The 17,242-nt window shown below is 44.1% G+C and overlaps 1 protein-coding gene across 3 annotated transcripts in view; it reads right to left on the bottom strand.

Annotated features, from left to right (window-relative positions):
- Nucleotides 1-2,696: 2,696 nt before the first annotated feature.
- The window catches only part of luzp1 (leucine zipper protein 1), a 42,388-nt gene continuing 27,842 nt past the window's right edge, over nucleotides 2,697-17,242 (bottom strand). For 2 of the 3 annotated variants that reach the window (XM_034562951.1, XM_034562952.1), the window contains 5 exons: nucleotides 14,908-17,188; nucleotides 14,027-14,616; nucleotides 13,746-13,907; nucleotides 7,252-7,536; nucleotides 2,697-6,565 (listed from right to left, as the gene is read on the bottom strand). In XM_034562951.1, the coding sequence (XP_034418842.1) occupies nucleotides 7,294-7,536; nucleotides 13,746-13,907; nucleotides 14,027-14,616; nucleotides 14,908-17,188 (3,276 nt within the window). In that variant the 3' untranslated portion in view covers nucleotides 2,697-6,565; nucleotides 7,252-7,293. The remainder of the gene's footprint in view (nucleotides 6,566-7,251; nucleotides 7,537-13,745; nucleotides 13,908-14,026; nucleotides 14,617-14,907; nucleotides 17,189-17,242) is intronic. The other variant, XM_034562953.1, reaches the window with a different exon arrangement.

Below are 17,242 nucleotides of genomic sequence, written 5' to 3'. Positions count from 1 at the left end.
ACCTCCCTGCATCTGAACTTGGGACAGATTAAACCACACAAGCAGGAGACAGTGTTATTGACCAGTCAACCCACAAAGCTCTGATAAGTGATCATTTTTCTTTTTCTACTCTTAAGTGAAAGAAGCCTCAAGCCTTTTTTGCATCAGACATGTGAACCTGTCCCAGTAGGTTAAGCTCAGCTTTGACTTTTTCAAGCATCCGCAATATCAGAACCCTGAGACTGAAGCAACAAACTGGAATTATATACAGTTGAAAAACTATGCGTAATATACAGTTTGATATCTTTGGGACTATTAGTCATTTTTAAATTTCAGAGCAGGAAGTTTTGTCTATTAGTGACAATAGACAATGGCAGCAGGAGTCACTTGTACTAGAACATGTATTATTTTTGCTCTATGACTCCACCTGCACATTAAGGCTATGCAGCAGAATTCAACATGTTCAGGCTTGTTCTCCGGAGCCTCACAAAAAACATTCTGGGAAACGTTGAAAACTACCAGCAACTTGAGGCAAAAAAAAACAAACATAAACCTGAGTGAGATGCAACAAGCTATACTGATAGCTAGTGCAATAACTTGAGGTTGTTTATTTTCTGATTTATCAGACTAGATTGTGCAGATTGGGATTTCAATTTCAGTTGCAGGGACCGATTTGCTGGCGTTTTAATAAAGTGAGGCTTAGCTGTTTAAAAGAAAGTTGTGTGTGCTGACTTTGCATTCCACAACAGCTTGTGGTTTTCCTCTTTGTACCTGACCAAATTTGCCTCATTTGTCTGCCGGCATTTTGAGTATCGTCAGCTGCTGTTGTAGCTGGTAAAACCAGAGGATCGCACACGCACACGCAAACCGCTATGAAGCCAAAACTTGCTGAGCTTGTTCAGCAGAAAAGCATAGAGGTTAACATACATGGTTGCGTTTTACACACAATGAGCTACGCACACACACCGACACAGGTTCCGACATGGGGACGTGTTACAAACAGGTTTTTTATTTTTATTGGAATACATATGGTCTGCTGTACAGTTGGCAGCTTCAAGAGACCTACATGCAGAGTGCGCCAGCCACAGTAAGGTTAAAACATGCACAATGTATTAAGTCTAAAACAGAAAAAAGCCTCCCCACACAGTCCACCTGGCATTGCCGACACACTGAGAAGCAATATTAAACCATAAAAACCCATTTGATCTGATTTCATTACATCCAGTTCTGTGTTTGACACCTCTGTCTGTCAGTCTCCTTCTGCAAACAAAATAAACTTATAAACACTCAGCAATAAGAACAGTTGATTGTACAGGCCTGCTATTCTTGTATCTGTGCATGTATATGTGTAAAAGAGGTCCAGTTAAATGTTTTTTTTATTATATTCCTATTGTGTTTGTGTGTTTATATACACACACACACACACACACACACACGTGTGTGTGTGTCTGGGGCCTGCACGCTTCTTTCTTTGGCAGCGCTTACGAACGTACACTACAGAAGATGTACGAACCCTGAATTTAAGCGCGAGGGCGAACCGAGCAGCAAAGAGGTTGCAGCACTGAATGGCAGTGAACACACGGTGAACCACTCAGCACGCCAACCGGCTCAGCACTGATGCAACACACACACACACAGCTCTGTCTTCAATGGCTGCGACACAACCCTGGGTTCTCTCTCTCTCTCTCTCTCTCTCTCTCTCTCTCTCTCTCCCCCTCTTTCTCTGATCTGTGCCATCATGTCTCCAGGCTGTGAGAAATGTCTTGCATTAAAATAACAAACACAAAATACAGGAAGAAGTACTCTCCAGGAGTGTATTAACAATGAGGAAGACGCATTATCTTAAAATCAAGATGGACAAATACTTAATATATTTCAATAATAAAGGCCCACTTTACAAAATTACAAGTTTCCTTAAATAAAATCTATCCGATATAGCTTCCAAAATAAGACATCTTTTGTTTAACAAAGAAATCAGAACACAATTGACAGAAAACAAAACCCCTCAAATTGAATTTGTCCCCTCAATGTCAGCATCTTAGAGACAGGGTGACCAACTGGGGAAGCATTGGCACCGTCTCCAACTGTAAACTGTAAATACTGTGGAATGATTTTGGCACAATGTTAGAAGGCTGAGATGCAGGCATAACAGGGTGCCATACCTTAAAGATTATTCGTTCACCGAGTGCACACCAATTTCCTCTCTTTAACTGGTGGGATGATTCTGAAATACTCTAATTTGGCTGGTGCAAAAATACATAACATATCCAACGGTGGTACATTCAGCAAACAGCTACTGAAACAGAACTAAAACACAATTCTGGGACAATTTTTTTGACAAAGGGGACTAAAGGGGCATTAGTCGTTTGAGGTCTTAAAGTTAAGTGCTGGTTAAGTGCAGATTATAGCCTACGCCACCCAATGACACCATGACCCCGGCTTCACAATGAGGCTTTTGAGGGCCTGCTCGCTGCCCGAGAGCCATTTCTGCCTTGCCACTCCAATCTCCACTAAGTACATTCTAGTCTACTTAATAAAAAGGGAAAAAACAATGACTTGTAAATAACGGATGTTTATACTTACAACACCAGAGTTTAAGAGGATTTCTGTTAACTCTTTATTGGTATTTGAGCTGTAAAGCGGAAGCAGACACTTTCTTTCTGCCGTTTAACCACGTCTCGTCCTCACGGCCATGTCCTAAATATTTTGCTCTCCGGTAGCTATCAGACCTCAACGATGTTCTGCAAAACTGCCACCGAGACTTCCCCTTCATCACGCCACAAAAAGATGTGGACGTTTTGAAACCTGTAAAGTCTTCACGTGAGTCCCAGATGAGCAGTCAGTACATTCCACCACGTCAGCACTGTTCAGCCTCTTGCCGCTGGGAGCAACAGAAGAAGACCTCTGGCCCAAAACGCGTAGAAGTCGACGCTTAAAGCGGTCTTCATCCCGGCATTCCAGTGGACGGCGTTGATGTACAGTCGGGTGTCCGTGTGCTTTGGGGCTTGTCAGGAAGAAAGGCATCACTCATAGCAGAGGATGGAGTTTCAACTTAACCCTTTAAAAAGCCCTGCCTTCTTTGAAGCCGCTCTCCGGGAGGGAAACCCTCCAACGTGTCATAAAAACTACAGTTTCCAACAGCTGGACCTCTTCCTGGGACCCCAGATTCAAATGCTCTCTTCAAGTTGGGGCGGGTGGGGTTACAAGTTTAAGAGCAGAGGGTAAAAAAAGGTTGGAGAATGAAAGTGAGGTTCCACAGTGTAGTTGTAGTAAGGACGGGTGAAACTGTAGGACCTATTTGTTGGGCGGAGGGAAACGGGTTGACACATGGGGGAAGTCAGGCAGGCTAAAGGTTAAAGGAGGGCATTTGTGTCAGCACTTGCATCATTGAGTTGCTATATACAGTAATCCTGACCCACAGTGATGTCAGCCTCAAAAATTAAACACTCTCCGGCCCTGCATGCCGACTCGGGGATCTGCAGCAGTTTACAACACACCAGTTCACATGGCGAGCTTTAAAACTGGAGCCCTCGCTGACATATTAATAACACACGCCGACGGATGACCACGCCGCGTGTATCTTTGGCGGCATGAGCTCAGGCAGAACTGGACATTCGATACCATCATCTGTTTTAATTATCCCTAGAGTGGAGATCACTGCCAAGCTGTCGGCCTTCCTCTCTCCTGTATTTAGAAGCCCTGAGTCAAGACAGAGACAGGATTAGATGCAGCTCTGACCTCTGACCTTTCAGCTACCCGGGGAGCTGGCCACCACAGCCCGGTGACGGGCCTTCAATAAAAGAACTCTGAACCAACAGCACAAATCACTGCCGTTTAGGTTTCCCTTTAGGAATTGAGGAGGAAGACGCAGCGAAACGGAGAACGTATGAGAAAGAGAGGCGAGAGAGACACTTGACGTCTAACATACGAAAACGGAAATCTGAAGAGCATGTCTGGTCTGTCTTTGCAGTGGCCATGAAGTGGCCACATGGCAATCCTCTCTGAGGCTGCAACTCTGACAGACAAATCCAAACGACATAGCTTTTTGGGCGGTGCGGTTTATAGTCTTTAAAAGGGTACTTTGAAGTTGGATTAGAAAAAAACCTAGCTTTTTCTCAAGGAACCTTGCTCTGACATCCTCTGGGGGGAGTTTCCTCGAATAACCTCTTTTTACGCTTTAACCAAAATACTTTTATGACGTTTCATACAACAATCCTCAAGAGGAAAAAATATAAAATAATAAAAGTCAACCTCACAAATCAGTATTGCATGTCATTTATATGCACAGCAAGACTAAGACTTTGGTGCAAGTCTGAATAAGTTGGGATATTCTCTCTCTCACTGCATCTCAAGGCACAGATGAACACACTTTAGATATTTCTAGCAAGTAAAGTAAAAGTAGATATTAGTGAAAATGTGCATTCTGAAGGAAAACAATTAAGTTTGCCGTTATCCCCGATTTGCATGAAAAGCATGATGACTGACATTGTTACAAGCATTGCATGGGGGGGGGGGGGGGGGGGGGGGGACACTTTATTGATTGCATATAATCTCCTGCTTGCATAAACAGTAAAGTGACAAAGCGGCAACAGACTGGGCTCCTGCCACCGGGCAGACCTCACAAAAGAACCTGTACATGTATGAAGACTAATAAATACTACAGCTAGATGGCGGCTGGTAGAATACAGGAGAAGTGAGACATGGCCGTCCCCAGCTGGGTCGGACTCATCACAGCATTGAGATCCGTAACAGCAGAGGAGCCAGGTGGAGCTTTTTAAGTCCCAGGTTGTCACAGCTATGATTCCATGATCCTGTCAGATTGGGGCATCGAGCAATTGGTCATTCTCAGCTGCATTCAATAACAAATTCATATATTCTGTGGAAGGATCATCGTTTACGTCGCCTGTCGTACTGCGATAAATGTTGTGCGTCAGATCGTAAGTCCAGCAGGAGCCTGTTAGAAGTTCACCGCGATGAAAGACCCTTATTTTTTATTACTGGCCACTACACTACTAAACTGCTTTATGGCACCCCCATTGTTGCAGCGGCACCCTCCAATGGAGAGATTGCTCCAACATACCAACCGCACCTTGATATTTTATAATGTAACAAATTGATACACCTGTATAGAATTAAGAAACAGAGATACGCTGGGACAATTCGCACGGCGAACCCAGTCACACACACACACACACACACACACACACACACACACACACACACACGCTGAACTGTCAGTTCCCAGTGATTAGGAGTCTCGTTCCTTCCTATGACTGGCCGGCATGTACACCAGTATGTACAGCAGCACCAGGCCAGGCCAGGTTTGCTGGTAATTCAAAGTCCAATGTTCAGTTCAAACAGAAACTCCTCTTTGCTATGGCTCTCTAGAAATACATGAATGAGGACAATTGCAAGAGCTGTAAAACAAGCACCGTGAAAATTGTAGCATGGTTTGAGGTGATAAACATCTCTCTCCCCCCCCCAGATAATTTTTTTTTTCTACATGTGCATTGCATTTCATTGCGTGCAAACTACGTTTAGAAAGGATAATGCCGAACAGGAAGCGAATTACAAAGAAGCTAAATAAATGGTGAAAATGACAAAAAGCTTAAGGTCCTGGCTTTTCAGAATTCATGTGCATGTGTGCGTGCGCGCTTTAAATGCAGCCAACCAGCAATCCTTTAGACAGAGTACATGCTGAGTCACAATTTTCAACTTTCAAGTGCTCTTAATTTATTACTTAGAAACATGCAAATGATCACTTAACATATAAGACCCCAAGTTAAATCCAATTTGAGGCCAGTGGGTTAAAAATAAACCAAAATATGTAAATGTGCATGTGTTTGTATGAGTTTGTGTATTTATGGATGAAAAAAAATAAAAGATAAATCAAAAAAAAATGCACATATGGAATCAGCAAAGACAATAATTCGCTTCCTGTTTTTGGTCACATTAAAAAGTTAAAGATCTATTAGTTTGTGAAGAACTCTGCATGAAGATCCAGCCCTGTGAGATGAAGACGCATCTTAAACATTGAACTGCTGTTGATTGAAGATTGGGTTGTTTTCTTTTTTCAGTGATGGAGGAAGCGATATATCCAGCTCCATTGAGGTCACCTTCAGTGTCCTTTGAGAAAGGTATTTTCAACGTTCATCGTTCTTCCTATAAATCTCTTTAAACCCTCTCTGGATGCAGGAAAATCCCCAGCCGTCCACAACATGCCAGCCTCTCCCTTGTCAAGTTTCAGGATTACACTATAATACATCCAACACTAGAAGCAGAAGAGGATACATGAGCTGGTGAGGCGACCTCCAAAACACCGTACAGGCACTGTCTTTCCATTTATGCCTCTTTTGGGACAGAGAGTTCCGGATAGAATGAGCTGTTCACGTCTCAGCACACACTCAGGGTCAGAGTAAGGATGTCAGGTCTGTGGTTTGTTGGTGTGTGTGTGTGTGGCTGCAACTGCTAGTTTTCTTTTCTTTGCTATAAAAGCTGTAGATGTTGACTTTTGGAGATGGAAGCCATTAGTTGATGGGAGACTGATGTTTGGCCCTCCTTGTGCCATTGGGAGCTTGATGGAGTGCTGTTAAGAAGAACAAAATGAGAAAGAGCTCGCTTAATCCTTCATTATTTCAACAGAACTATCCATCTTCTTTTGACATGATTGCTCCACAATTTCCAAATAATTTCCAAGAAAGTGTGCCAGAAAGAACAAGGTCATTTGGTACCAATTAAGCTCAATTGGTACACTTACCAATCAAAATCAATTTTCCAGAAAACCTCAAAGGTTTCACTCAGATGAACATGTAACATTAGTTGATATACAAGTCAACATGTATGAAAAATAGAGTTTCTGAAAAGAAGTGAGTAATGAATGAATATTAACTTGGGTTCAAATGGAGCTTTTCTTTCAACACAAACTTTAAATGTCTCCTAATGTGTGTCAACATCATTCTTCCCAGGAAACTGCTGAGGAGTCAGGAAAATATTTGGAATGATTAACAATACAGGATTTCTCTCTCACGCTTGCTTGCAGGTTTAGCCACAGCACAGTTCACCTGGAGTTGCCTTGTTCGTGGATGCTAACCGTTACATGCAGTGAAGCTGAGCCTTCCCACTGGGGGTCACTCTCCTCATTAAACCACTGCACTGCTACAGCAGTGTCAGGTCAGCTAGGAGATGTGACATCATTCCAACAGGGGTAATCGGGATCAGTTTCCTTTGATGAATGAGTTTCAGGAAACAAAAGAAAAGACCCTCCTTTCCTACCTGTCCTCTTGCTGTAGAAGTCCTACTGAGACCCCAGCTGGTCTAATGAGGCTCAGAGTGATGATGATTCCATGGTCGGCTCCCCGCTCCACTCCTCCCTTCAGCTCTGGCCCCTGACCCTTGACCCCGACTGGACCACAGATCCCCTCTGGAGGAGGCCCCCGCTGTCTTGGACGCCCGGTCATTAGAGCTCCCCAGGTGAGGAGAGTCGGTGCTGGGTATCTGCTGCCTCCAAGAGGCTAGACTGTGGCTCGGGTTTGGACTTGGCTCTGCGCTATCAGCAGCCTGAAAAGGTTAGAAAACTTGATCAAGAAAAGTCTTGTTCACTGTCAGAATTGTCAGCTGCAGCACATTTAAGACGTGTATTGGTTTGGCATGTGCATGGTCAGAAACACAAACATTACAGGAGAGGTCAATCTCCATATTCTGGAGTTCTGGGCATTTTGTTTGGGCGGCTTGGGGCCTTGTTTGGACTTTTGTATTATGTGGGCATTAAATACATGCTGCTTATGTTAACTGGTGTGTGACAGGGAAAGACTGCCATGTGGACTTCTGCCAGGGGAAAAATCCCCAACCAAAAACCCCAAACATACCCCAAGCTGAGAGATTTATAATTTGGTGGGCTGACTAGAAAACAAACCCAACGTTACTAGTCTGTGGTGGCTACAGCGGCACGTCCCCTCTCATAACCTCAGTAACCCTGCTCTAAGAAAGCGAGAGTTAGATGACGATGCAGTTCCTAAAGCACACAGAAACAGCACCCCGCTCCTGTAATTTTAGCTTTAAAAAAGCACCATAATTAGTGACATTTGGTGGGTTGGAGTTGGCTTCTGGTGCAGTTTTAGAATGCATTCTCACTAATTGGCTTTAATGGTGCCCTGCTGGACTGCCTTTCTCGGTCTCCAGGGGTAACAGACAGGAAACCAGTCACCGCCGAACCCTGCCAAGTAGGCGTGTTCAGTGTGGTCACTTCCTGCTCCAGTCAGCGAAGGGAGGAAACGGCAGAGTGGCATATTCTCCTTCTATGGTAAGCCACAGCTGCAAGACCGGGGGCTTTCATAAGGGTGCCATGTAACGCGCTTCCAGTGTTCCTCCTACAATCAGCAGGAGGCTTGTGCATTGTTCAACATGTTGTCATAGGCTTAAAATAACAAAAGTTAAAAAAGTACACCTGACAATAAAGATTTGGCATGTATTTACCAAAAGTTAAAAGGAAAAGCTTGAAAAGGAAAATGATGAAGTGTAATGCTCAATAGAACCAGGACATCTTTTAAAAGATGTGTGGCTTCAGACGCAGGAAAATTGGTAACTTCTGTGTGTGTGTGTGTGCCAATGAAGAGCTTTTTCCCATGTGGCGGAAAGTTAATTTAAGAAACTATCTGGGCAAGAGCAACGTCAGCCTGTAATAAATGCTGTTAAGTAAGTTGATGTGCCACAGCAGAGGACATCTACTGGGACAGCAAGTGCTGCTGTCATCACAGACCTCCAGCTCACACCTGAATGCCTTTAGCTTGGAAAACACGCTTTTACAGGCTGTTAGAATCAGTAACATTAAATCATGTCTGGCAGCACAGCATGATAATTTGACTCGATAAGAAAAACAGAACAGGTTGGACGAAGAAAAGCCGAGTGGTTAGGTACATATCTTACTCACTTTTATGTCAAATAAAAAGGACAGGCATGTTCTGTGATATTTAAAAAGTATAGCTTGACATCTTGGGAAAACCATGTATTCACTTTCTCTTTGTGAAATAAGATAAGAAGACCAATACCACTCTCATATCTGTAAAGCTTATGGTAGTTAATGGTAATCAGCAGCCAGTTCTTCTAAAGGCTCTGTGCCTAAAGGACAGAGTGGTATCAATACTCTCGTCGAACGTGTTTTCAAAAATGTCAAACTATTCCTACAGGGTGTTTTATGCTTTTCGGCTATACATACTTTGATGAGAAAAGGAGGCTCTTTGTTAGAATGATCAATACAGTTTCCAAGAGTTTACTTTGAAAACCATACAGACACTGTGAGAAAGCTCTTCTTTCTAATACAAAACGAAGGCCACAGATTTAAGAAGTAACACAAGTAGCGTGTCAGAGCATCTGCAGAAGAAATTATATCCCTACTTTAAATCTGTCTGCCCTTGGTCTCTCGCCCAATTTTAAAAAGAAATGGTGATGTCTTGCCAAACCAAACTCTTAAATCACCTCTCCAGTAAGACAACACTATTGACATTCCAGGTGAAATGTTTTAGAAAAAGGTAAAAGTCTGTGTTTGATTTTTCCCTGGTGATGATCCATTTATTGGTTCTGATTTATAAAAGCCATTCTTGTATAGCTTTTCATGGGGCATTTGCACAGTTGTCAGTTGCTCTACAACTTGAAACATCCCATAGTCCAACTTCAGCTGCTGCACACTGTTATTCCAGAGGGATTTCTTCTGCACGGGTCAGATAAGGCAAACGGTGAATAGCAGACGAGCCCTCATCCCACACTTCACCTTGCTGCTGCTGGTTTTTGACTCAACAAAGGATGTTTTGGTATCTCGTTCATCGGCCGTATCGGCCCCGCTGTCCTCAGCCAAACATAAGTTCACGGTTCATTCAAGTACAGGCTGAGGTTTCCTTCTGCTACAGCGGGGAGGAATCACTCCAATACTGTTCTGTACTCAGAAGTGTAGAGTGACACTGACCTGTGAGGTTTGTGCATATCTTTACGCATGTTTTGGACCAAGTCCTGGATGGTAAACTTTGTGCCACTCCATCCATTGGTTGTCAACGTCATGGTGGTGCCAATTAATTAATTTGAGGGGATCAACAACGTCAGTCGCGTTCATCCTCTGGACGACCATGAATGTCTGCATAAAATCGCATGGCAATAATTTGTTCTGGACCCATGTGGCGAACCGATCCATACAGTCAGGTCACTTGAGTGGGAAAAACGTTGCCCTGTAAACATTGGTTTGGACATACCAGAGGCAACAGCCATTGATTTGGATCATTAGATGAAAGGTCATGGAAGGTTCGACTAAATGGCATCCAAATAATTTATACATGAGGTTCACAAAAGAAAGCTAATCAATAAGCTATCAGTTTTCCCAGATTGCTCCAGGGTGCTTAAGGGAGTATTGTCTCCTCCTTAATGACTATTTATCGAGCGCTGATTTTCAGTCTGCACTCGTCAAATCACTGGGAGGGCCTTTGATGTAAATGTCTATACAAAAAGAGACATGTAGGTCAAGTAGACAGGAGATATATGTCAATCTCTAGCAAAGATACAAATTGTTCAACCGATCTTTTTATACTGAAAGACAATTTAAGAGTAACATAATAGCTCAACAGCTGAGATTTGCATGCAGTCTGTAACTTTGGTGACTGAAGCTTGAGCCAAAATAGTACTGAAAGAAAGGACGTTAACGATGATGAGCTACAGTCCTCTTCCAAACCACAAATGATCGGCTGTGCTCCAAGACATGCTTCAAATACCAATTATTAATAGTTTTTTTGCACATAGCAATTTTTTCTTCATGGTTTCTATCCAAATTAAGTTCCTCCATTAAATATCATGACACTGTTTTACTTTACAGCAGTGTCAACTAAGTGGGTTTGGAAAATTCCCATAACATAATGCAAAACTGACAACAAAAAAAGGCAGTTCATCAGGTCACTGCAGATTTACCACATCAGAGACAGGACAGGGACTCTGGGCTTTAGGATAACCAGGGCTATCAAGGATGAGTGATGTGGGACAGGGTCAGAACGAGAGCAGGAGACTTATGAAGAATTGAAGTGAGAAAAGATAAGTGGTCGCCCTCCTGAAAAAGCGCTGGGGTCAAGGCCATGTAGTAGAACTGATGTGGGAACTGACCCTGACAGAACTTCTCAAGAAGAACTGCTCATGTCAGCAGTTGGATGACATTAAATAGGTGGGTGGGGAGGCGTCAGAGACTAAACAAAACTGGCTGTCCCTTACAGCTCTTTCTAGTCTATATCAGCGGTGAAGGGGGGGCGTTAAGGGTCGAGGCTTGTTAGACAGATTTCATTGAGCCCGTTGCGGCTACTAAGAGGACCTGTAGGTAGTTACAGCTGCAACGCATGTTTGCTGGTGTGTTTTTATGCAATGGATCTTCTGGCTGTAGATGAAAGACCAAAACTGTGTTCATTGTCTTTGTTGTGACTGGAGCATAGTGGTGTGTGTTCATGTAAGTGACAAATGCTCCAATTAAAATATATTTGAATGGTTCTGAATACTATGTTCAGAGCCGAGGGATTGCCTCCACACGGCTCTCAATATGGCGACGTCTGAGCAGGTGGCTGGCAACTACTGGTGCCGCAGCAAGAACAGCTCAAACTACAGCAACAGTTCTGACAGAGTTCAGTGTTAACTTGAGGGGAAACCGGAGGGTGGACATTATGCTTCCACGACAAAGCCATGAGGTGGCACGTCATAAAGCACTTGATAGTTGACACATACCAAAAAAGAGTTAATGCCCAGCCCTAGAGAAAGTTCTCAGTGGAAGAAACCCCAAGAAGCCTAAAAGCATGACTTTGGTGCAGAACACAACCAGGACCCCATAACCTCCTGGTCAATATCCATTCTAATACGCTACTTCTAAAAAAAGAGCATAACAGCTAAAACAATAATAACGTTACGGTATATTATAGCCAGGCGGCAACCTCTGGTCCTGCTGAGAGAAGCCAATGCGGAAGTGTCTTGCATTCTCTCTTTTGACGACTCGGGTTGCAAAAAGAAGTCGGATTGTATTGAAGTCTATGAGAAAATTACTGTACTACTAACTGGATTTAGTTCCTCATTAAACATTATGAACATGAGCTTATGGTCTCAATCACAAGTTTTAAGTCTTCATCAATAAAGCAAGATATTCATTTAGTAAAGTATGGTCCAGTTAAAGTAAAATAGACCATAAAGCAGGTCACTGCCTCTACCAGAAAGGTATACGGCGTCACTAAGTCAGTCTTCCGCTTTCCAAATGTAGTAATTTCTTTTCATTGGCTGCAAAAACAACATGGCGACGCCCATAATCCAAGATGGTGACTGCTAAATAGCCGAACATTAGGCTTCAGAACGGCAGTCCACAAACCAATGGACTACGTCCACTTCTTATACAGTCTATGGCTATACCACGGGATATTATCGTGCATAGAATACAGCTGTAATATTCTACAGGCAATATCTGTATGTATATATGTGTAAGACAAATAAAGTTTAAAATAAGATCAAGCAAATATGAGCAAACATGATGGATGAGAGAGCAGACACTTTGCATGTGTGTGTTGGTCTCCTTGGCAACGGAGGGGAAAACAGAGATTTTACCCAAAGACCTCTAGTCCAGCATAGTTTGTCAAACTGACAGACTGATGTTATTGTAGTCATGGAGCCAACACTGCAAGCAGTACGACAGCCATTTGACAATATATTATATACCAATAGACAAGTAAGTTAATACTGTAGCCCATTAGTAGTGTTCACCTCTTCATCTTTCTAAAGACTTGAATAAACTTTCACACTCCATTTATTAAATTGTAGCTATGCGTGCACTCTTACATATTCATGCATAGGCACACATATATGAAATTAGTGGGCTCAATCTGTCTCTTTACAATTTATTGTTTACAACACAGCTCCACAAAGTGTTGAAGTCATGATTACATTATATTTTTCCCAGATAAAAAAAAAAAAAAAGAGACCAGAAACCCCAAATAAAAGCTCTAAAACAGCGACAGGTGAAACATCCATGTATGTTGATTAATACACAAACACACATTAATCCAATACAAGCACTAAATGGGGGTGTACCATTTTTTTCAGTAATGATTGTGTAGAATAGCCTGGCAGGGGCACAGACCTGCACGTTTAAATGAAAGCTATTTTTTTCTCCTTGAGGTTTTCCTAACCCTCCTTTCCCCCTGTTGAGGTCTTTTTCATTTCCATCCACCCTCTTTTTTTTTGTCCCACCCTTTTCTCTTTGTGCTTACTGGGGCAGCAGGAGTGGGGCCTACAGAACTGCTGTGCTAAGCTTGAAGTCGCAGAGCCTGGCGTCAGGGAAAAATACAAGCTGAGCTCTCATGCAAAGTGGACACACCAGGAGCTCAGCGCTGCGGTTGTACTTTCTGGACTTTTATCTGCAAGATAACCATTTGCGTACGGATAAGGCCTTCACCTGCGTAACAATGCAGGGTATTTTAGAAGACACATTATGCAGTAATAGTGCAGTCACATGTTTGTTCGAGGAATTTAAAGCAGACACAATGACTAATTTTCAAAGGAAGGAAGGAATTAAATTGTAAGTGACTGAGTTACTTTAAGGGAGTGGTTTTTCCACGTTGTCAAAACACAAAATACCAGCCACATTTTGCAAACTTGCTTTGTTTTTACCACTTGAAGACTAATACATAATTAATTTATACAAACCCTTTCTATCTACCGGGATTATTTCAACACAGTTTATGAGAGCAGAAAAGTGTCAAAGTCTGTTGTCCTACCGGTGGTTGTTGTGTGTAGGATCGGCCCCAGGACTGAGAGGTAACAGGTGCGTGGGGTATGGTCCTTCCCAGGCCTCTTGCTTCCATGGTGGGAGACGTTGAGCGTTTGCCTCTGCGAAGCACGGGGTCCTCGACCACACTGTTGATCCTACGCATGTACACCTGGAACAACATAAAGAGCAACATTATACAGCTACAAAGTCATTCATATCCTCCCATTTATTATTAACTTTGTGTAAAGAACGTACTCATTTGTCTCATACATTTGTTCTTTAGCTCACCTCTGCAGGGGACGGCTTGGCTCCCCTCTGTGCCTCAGCACTCCCAGCACCTCCTGTTCCGCTGTTTATCGCTTCTTCTGTATCAAAGGTGGTTGCCCGGTAAGCCCTCCATGTTGTTGCGCCCTCCGCTTCATCCTCAGACCCCCCATCAGTCATCCTTGCGCCTCCTCTTCCTCGGCCCGTCTCATCCGCTGACGCAGTGCCCATGTTCTTCCAGGTGCTTCTCACAGTCACATTCTTCATGTCTGGTAAACTGTCTTCTTGGGAGGGCTGACTTTGTCTTTGGTGTCTCCAGCTGGTGACCGTGGTGGTGCTACTGCTGCTGCTGCTTTCAAAGCCTGACTCTGTGTCGTTGAAGTCTGCAGAGGTGGCGTCCAGGGACTGGAGGCTGAAGTTGCTGCGTTGGCAGCACAAGTGGCTGGTGGTGGTCTCCACTCTGGAAGTGTTGTGGGGCTTTGACCTTGATGACGCATCACTGTGGTCGTCCACTATACAGTCCGGGTCCGGGCACGACCGCAAGGTGATCTCACTTTTGGGAATGGAGATCTCATATGGGATGGAGATGCTGCCATGGTGCTCACTGCTGGGGCCTGGCAATGAGTACAAGTATATACAATTATGTGCAACAAGCTGACAGTAAGATTAACAAGACAGTAATGCAGCTAGATGGTGAACAGTGTTAACATTGTACCTGCTAAACATCAGCATGTTAGTATTGTCACTGTGAGCTTGATAGCCTGCTGACATTAATGTTTAGCTCAAAGCGCTTCTTGAATACAGAATAGCTAACCTGCTTGTAGACTTTTAACTCATGTTCTAATCCAGTTGTAGTTAAAGTAACATTGTATCACAGCACTTGCACTGTTAAAATCATCCATTACCTTTCTTACCTATGAGGATGTTACTAGTGGAGGTGTGGCGTTCTTTGATCGGCATGGGCTCACTGGACACGCTGTTGCTGCGACTGCTTGTTCTTGAAGAGCTTGGGTCATTGGGGTAGATGGTTATACTACTGGTCATTTTACCAGTGGTGGTCACGATAGGTTTGGTGGAGATTTTAGGTTTGCCATTTGTAGCCAAAAGTTCTGACATCATCACTTCCTTCCTGTCGATCTCTACGATCGCAGGCTTGATTACAGCTTTTGACCTCAGAGCCTCACGTGGGCTGCACACTCGCTGGATCTCAATGCCCGATGCTGTATGTGTGGGCCCCTGGTGGCCTCCCTCAGTGAACAGTGTTCGGTTGTGGAGCTCTTCATCAAACGAGCTCCTGGAAGAAGAACCCTCTGAATTTGAGTCATGGACATGGGAGTATCTAGGATATTTGGAGGTTGGAGTTCTTCTGCTTACAGTTGAAGTAGTCGTCTCAGTTACAGGCTCTGGTTCAGAGGGCCTTGAACCAGTAGATTCTGTTTCAGAGGCAGATGAATGACCTTCGGACTCCTGGTCATTGGATAACAGTGGAGTGACGTGGGACCTGAAGGCTGCGTAGGCTCCATTGGCTTTGGACTGGGTAGAGGCGACAGATACAGAGACAGATTCCTGAACTCGGTCTGTTGATTCCTGATCTGAGGCAGACGCAGTGTCCTTCTCTAAAGCAGATATACTGTTGATGGTACCAGAACTTTCAAGCACTACATCAGAGTTGTTTGATTCACTATCACTACCTACGTACAGCTTTGAAAACTTTTCTACTATGCTCTTTTTATTGTCCCCATCGGTCTGTTTGTGAGCCGTCCTAAGTGGCTTCTGGTCATTAGCTGCTGGAGGGTAGCGGCTAAGAACAGGCGCTTTCTTAATCTCACTAGAAGCTGTGTTTACAGAGCAGGGAGTGGCTCCTCTTGTCTTTTCCTCACTGCCTCGTCTCGTGTCTCTTGTTCCATTATCAGAAGGAATCGCAGTAGCTGGGGTTTTGGGTGTCCTTCTACTCTTGTGCGCAGGACTCAGGGGTCTCCTCACAGACTTGGGAGAGCTCCCCTCGGAGTGGTTGGGATCTTTGCTCCTCAGCTTTGTCTCTTTCTTATGCTGGGGCGAGAGATCCCTGTTCCTGTGTTTGGGGGAACTCGGCTCTGAGACAGTTGCAGCACTCCTATATTTGGGCTTCTCTTGTCTGAACGATCCCTTAACGCCAATCTCTTCATTCTCAGCTTTGCCATTCTCCAAGATCTTAGCAGGGTTGTTGGGGCAAATGTTACTGCTTACGTTGCCACGTTTATCCACAATACTGGTTCCATTTCTTCCAATGCCACCTTTTCCGCACAGTTGCGTCCTGAGCTGTTCCACCTGCTCATTCAGTTGGCGAGCACGGTTTCGTTCCATCTGGAACTTCTCATGAAGTTCGCCATTTTTGGACTCTGAGTTCTTTAGATCCTCCTCCACGATCTCCAGCTGTTTAAGGCGATTCTTCAGTCTCTCTACTTCCTGTGTCAGCTCCTTTACTTTGTTGTCCTCATCCTGCAAGCCTTCAAGACCGCTGTTCTTCTCATTTTCAGATTTGTCATCAGCCAGCTTCAAGTACTCAAGGCTCCTCTTGCGTCCAGCCAGTTTACTCGTGAGGAGCCCTGTGGATGAAAGCTCATCCTCAATTCGTGACCTCATGACATCTGCACGACTAGGGTCTGCAGCCAGGCCAAGGCAATTCTTCTGGTGCTCCAACTTTTCTGTCAGCTTCAGAATGATCTTCTCGTCTTCCCTCTGTTTCTCTACCAGCCTCTTACGCTCACTCATAAAGGTTTGGGTGAATCCTTTGAGTTTCTCAAGATCCACGGCCAAAGCCTGCTCTGCTCTCTCCAGCTTGGTCTCAGAGCCCTCCATCTCCTTCAGACGTGCTTTGAGAGCCTCCAACTCTGACGAGAGCTTCTTGGTCAAGTTCTTTTCCTCATTCAGGCTCAGGCAGAGCTGGCTGCAGTCAGACTTGCTTTTCCCAAAAGCTTCTTCCAGTTTCTCAAGTTCTGCCATCCTCCGCTGTAGACGTTCAATCTCGGCCTTTAGCTCCTTTGTCAGGCTTTCCTCCTCTTCCAGTTTCTCTCTGACCGTGCGGCAGAGGTCCTCAGCTTTGCGTACCTCCTCATCCTTACCCTGGATTTTTAGGAGACGTTTCCTAAGGTCCTCCACATCTCCAAGCAGGGATGAGTTGCTGCCTTCTCCCTGGATGACTTTGTCCTGTAGAAGAGAGAAAGAGAAAGAGAGAGAGAGACAGTGTTCAACCATTTATTA

The sequence above is a fragment of the Cyclopterus lumpus genome, chromosome 22, assembly GCF_009769545.1.
Source record: "Cyclopterus lumpus isolate fCycLum1 chromosome 22, fCycLum1.pri, whole genome shotgun sequence".
Taxonomy (NCBI): Eukaryota; Metazoa; Chordata; class Actinopteri; order Perciformes; family Cyclopteridae; genus Cyclopterus; species Cyclopterus lumpus.
Note: the sequence above shows the minus strand (reverse complement) of the source record. Positions and strands in the feature narration are given on the sequence as shown.